General features: G+C 44.0%; 1 protein-coding gene across 1 annotated transcript in view; it reads left to right on the top strand.

The window, feature by feature from the left end:
* The window catches only part of glra3 (glycine receptor, alpha 3), a 20,243-nt gene extending 19,354 nt beyond the window's left edge, over window positions 1–889 (top strand). The window contains exon 10 of the mRNA XM_037690459.1: window positions 575–889. Within this exon, the coding sequence (XP_037546387.1) occupies window positions 575–889 (315 nt within the window). The remainder of the gene's footprint in view (window positions 1–574) is intronic.
* The last annotated feature ends 3,557 nt before the right edge of the window (window positions 890–4,446 follow it).

Genomic DNA, 4,446 nt, shown 5'->3' on the forward strand with positions numbered 1-4,446 from the left:
ACTCTGGACAGTGACTCTGGTGGACAGGGACTCTGGTGGAGAGGAACTCTAGTGGATAGGGACTTTGGTGGACAGGGACTATGGTGGACAGGGACTCTAGTGGACAGGAACTCTGTTGGACAGGGACTATGGTGGACAGGGACTATGGTGGACAGGAACTTTGGTGGACAGGGCCTATGGTGGACAGGGACACTGGTGGATCTAGGAGTTGATCCTCTCTGAGGTCCTGAAACCTTCTCGTAGTCCCGGGTCTGGGTCAGTCTGGTGACTTTTGCCACAGATGTTTTTATGATGTTGGTGAAAAGAAACAGCTGCAGTCGATCATGATCTTTAACAGGAAGTTCAAAGTCTCCACGTTTGAACAGAGTTAGGAGAAAGTTTTAATAACTCAGAGAAAATCTACAATTTAAACTTGAAATATTCAGAAACTTCACGTAAAAATCAAACTTTGGGTTTGTTTTTAATGAGTTTTTATTTTAAACAGGAAGACAGTGAGGGTTTCATCTTCCTCCTCCTCCTCCTCCTCCTCCTCCTCCTCCTCCTCCTCCTCCCCCTCCCCCCTTTCCTCCAACAGGACGTGGATGTCCATGAAAGCAGGCTGACCTCCCCAGCTGCCATCACTTCGACTCCCAGCAGCACCAAAGAGTCCAAACTCGGCACCAATAACGCAGTGACGGCGCTGAGCACCCCAGCAGCCAACACTACCCAGAATGCACCTGGAGGCGGCGGCGGGAAAAGCATGGAGGAGATGAGGAAGCTGTTCATCGACCGCGCCAAAAAGATCGACACAGTGTCGCGGGCCGGCTTCCCTCTGGCCTTCCTCTTTTTCAACATCTTCTACTGGGTCCTCTACAAGATCCTGAGACACGAAGACGTCCACAAGCTGTGAGACACGCCGTGGACTTCCTGTTCCTGGATGCTGAGCGTCGGCGTCCATCAGGATGGACACGGGGACCATCACGGACATCATTCGTTTATCGTGTTTGGGCCTGAATCGTGTTTTTATGAGAAAAAAAAAAACTGATCCAATGAGCGGTTCTCCAGACGTTCTGAAGACTGAAGAAGAATGATGTCATCGTTTTTATCTCAGCGCTTTGTCCTCTGCTGAGGCTTTGAAATATCTGGACGTTACCAGGTTCTAAAGGATCCAGGTCTAACCACAGGTCCCACCGAGTCGTTATTTATTCAACAGAACCTAGAAACTGGCTCCAGACCTGCTGCTTTCACAGAACCTCAGAGGTCCAGGATCAGCCAAGAGGTTCTGCTGCTCTGGAACCTCCAGGTGTGTTAATGCAACGCCAAGATGGAAAGACGTCAGCAATGACCTCAGAGAAACAGCTGCTGCTGTCCATCAATTTGTGAAGGGTCAAAGGTCATTTAGAGAAAAATTCTTCCAAAGAGGAGAACATTTCAGACAGCTGATTCACCCTGAAGGTCAGACCGTGCAGTGACTCTACAGGCCTCAGTCAGCAGGTCAAAGGTCATAACCTCTTCTCTAAACCCAACATGGCAGCAACTTAGTTCATCTGAAGGAGCCACAATAATTCTGGACCAGAACCAGACTAGAGGAAAGATGTTTACCCAGAATGCACTGCAGCAAACGGCTCCTCCCTGCTGTAAGCACAGTGGTGGAGGCTGATGGTTTGGGCTCCTGTCAGTCCCTGAGTGGCCCAGAACTCCTCCAGAACCATGAGTGAGACTGATGAAGTCCTACAGAGAACCACTGAGGGTTCTGCTGCTGGAGGAGGCTCTGGATCAGGACTGGAGCCTGGTTCTGTTGAATAGATAATGACTCAGTGGAACCTTTTGATTTTTGTACCCTTCAGGTCAGATTTGGATCCTTTTAGAACCCATTCAGGTTTTTTATGTTCTGATATGTAAATGATGTTAAAGTGACTTTTTTATTAATGTTTTTTACGGCCTGAACACCTAAATGTCTCACAGAATATAAAAACATGTAAATCTGTACATTTTATAACACAAAGTTTGTCCTTCATCTTGAAAATGTCCAACACAGAGACAAAGACAGAGTCTGAGAACGGGACAGATTATTGATTATTGATCTGTATCAAGGTCAGTGATTGACAGCTTGACAGGACCTGTTCTGGACCTGCAGACATCAGTTTCACCTCTGCTGTCAGTGCTCTGTTTTCCCACACTCAGACTCACCTTGAAAGTCTCGCAGGGCCCGCCTGTCCAGGACCGAGGTCCACCACACCTCAGGTGTTTCACCTCACCTGGAGGTTTTCAGCTGAGCAGGAACAGGTCTGAACAGTTCCTGGACTGATCCTGGTTCTGTTGGTGGTGTTCTTCAGAACTCATCTGTTTTTAAAGTTCCTGCTGATCAGAGCATCGACCCAAACTGCAGAAAAATAAACGTATTCAATGTTTTTATCATAAATGAAAACTTCTTTGTGTTTTTGTCTTCATGCTCACATCTCTGTTATTGGACTCGTATCTGCAGAACCTTTTGACACAGAATCAGCTGGTTCTGACCCAGTAAAGTGTTCTGAACACTTGTTTCAGATCATCCTTGGAAAAAGTGGCAGCTGTAAAAAAAAATAAATAAATCCCCTGCAGATAATCTGATCGGATTCTAAGCACGAAGGTGCACCAGAACCAAGACATGGGTCTGGAGCACTACCCGCCCAGGCTGGATTAGACCCACATGTGGGTCCATTCAGCCATGCGATGAGATTTGGAACACAGATAGAACCAGAACCACAGAACCATCTTCAATAAGAGTCAATTTTTCAACATAAATTTAATCTGAATTAAATCAATAGAAGAATCAAAGAACAGTTCTGTTCCAGGGTTTAAGGTGCGTTCAATGACCTGAGTAGCACTTAAAGGTGTGTTCAATGACCTAAGCAGGATTTAAAGGTGTGTTCAATGACCTGAGCAGGACTTAAAGGTGTGTTCAATGACCTGAGCAGAACATAAAGGTGTGTTCAATGACCTGAGCAGCTGGAGGTTTATGTTATTCCTGCTCAAATCTCTGGCTCCAGATGTTCTGAGTGATTCACAAACTGAAAACATCTTTTAGTTGTTTTGTTTGTACATTCTTGTTGTCTCATGTCAAACTCTGTTTACATTCCGTTCGTTTTCCGATAACGCCGACAACGTGTCGTTTTGGAGCATTTAAGTGAGCCAAAAGTTGAAATATCTGCCAGACTATTTATTTATTTATTTATTTGTTTGTTTACGTTGTTTCTCCTTCAATCTGCTTTTTGTTCAAATCTCTTTGGACCAGCAGGGACAGCGTTATGTGTTTTAGCTGTTTGTTTTAGCTGTTTGTTTGTTTTAGCTGTTTGTTTGCCTTCTCTCTGATCTGAAAAGGTTTCAGCTGTTGAGGGTCGGCTCTGCAGGAAGAACTGAACCTGGGGCAGCTTAGTCCAACGTTTTCTACTAAAAATGAAAGAATTTCACTTCTTCTGAGTTTGTTTACTGTTTTTAACTTGTTGTGGAAAGTCGTGACAAATAAACATTTAACTCTGCTTCCTGTTGTTGTTGTTGTTTTTGTTTTCTGCTTGTATTCCGGTGATGAGACATTTACAGTTTTGATCTCTGGAGATGGAAAATTCCACCTGTTGTCTGTGGGTACAACAGGAAGTGATGAAGAGCAGAGGGCTGAGATTCTTTGGCTGATTTTCCTGAGATGGGGGACAGAAGGGTGGGACGTTTTGTCTCGCTAATATTTAACTGTGAGACATTTCTACTGAGAAGGACGTCATTAAGGAAAACAATATTTAGAGACAAACACCAGAAATTCAACTTTACTACTTTTAGCCAATTTGGCTTATTTAGCTAGCTTTTAGCTATGTTTTGCTTTCCCTTCTTTTTGTTTTAGTTAGCATTTAGCTCCTTTTGGACTTGAGCTATTTTTAAATTTTATCTAGCTGTTTTGCTCCTTTTATCTTCTAGTCCTTTGCTTAGTTTAGCTTTAGCTTCTGTTTCTTTTAGCTTTAACAGCTCCGTTTCAGCTTCTTCAGTAGTCTTCAAAAGTCATCCAACACATTTCAGCAGTCATTCAGCTGATTCCAACAGTCATTCATCTGATTTCAGCAGTCATTCAGCTGATATCAGCAGTCATTTGGCTGATATCAGCTGTCATTTGGCTGATTCCAGCAGTCGTTCAACTGATACCAACAGTCATTTGGCTGATTCCAGCAGTCATTCGGCTGATTACATCAATCGTTTAGCTGATTCCAACAGTCATTCAGCTGATTTCAGCAGTCATTCAGCTGATTTCAGCAGTCATTCAGTTGATTCCAGCAGTCATTTGGCTGATTTCAGCAGTCATTCAGTTGATTCCAGCAGTCATTTGGCTGATTTCAGCAGTCATTCAGTTGATTCCAGCAGTCATTTGGCTGATTTCAGCAGTCATTTGGCTGATTTCAGCAGTCATTCGACTGATTCCAGCAGTCATTCAGTTGATTCCAGCAG

This window comes from Nematolebias whitei, chromosome 16 (assembly GCF_014905685.2).
Source record: "Nematolebias whitei isolate Nwh7 chromosome 16, NemWhi1, whole genome shotgun sequence".
NCBI classification, from domain to species: Eukaryota; Metazoa; Chordata; class Actinopteri; order Cyprinodontiformes; family Rivulidae; genus Nematolebias; species Nematolebias whitei.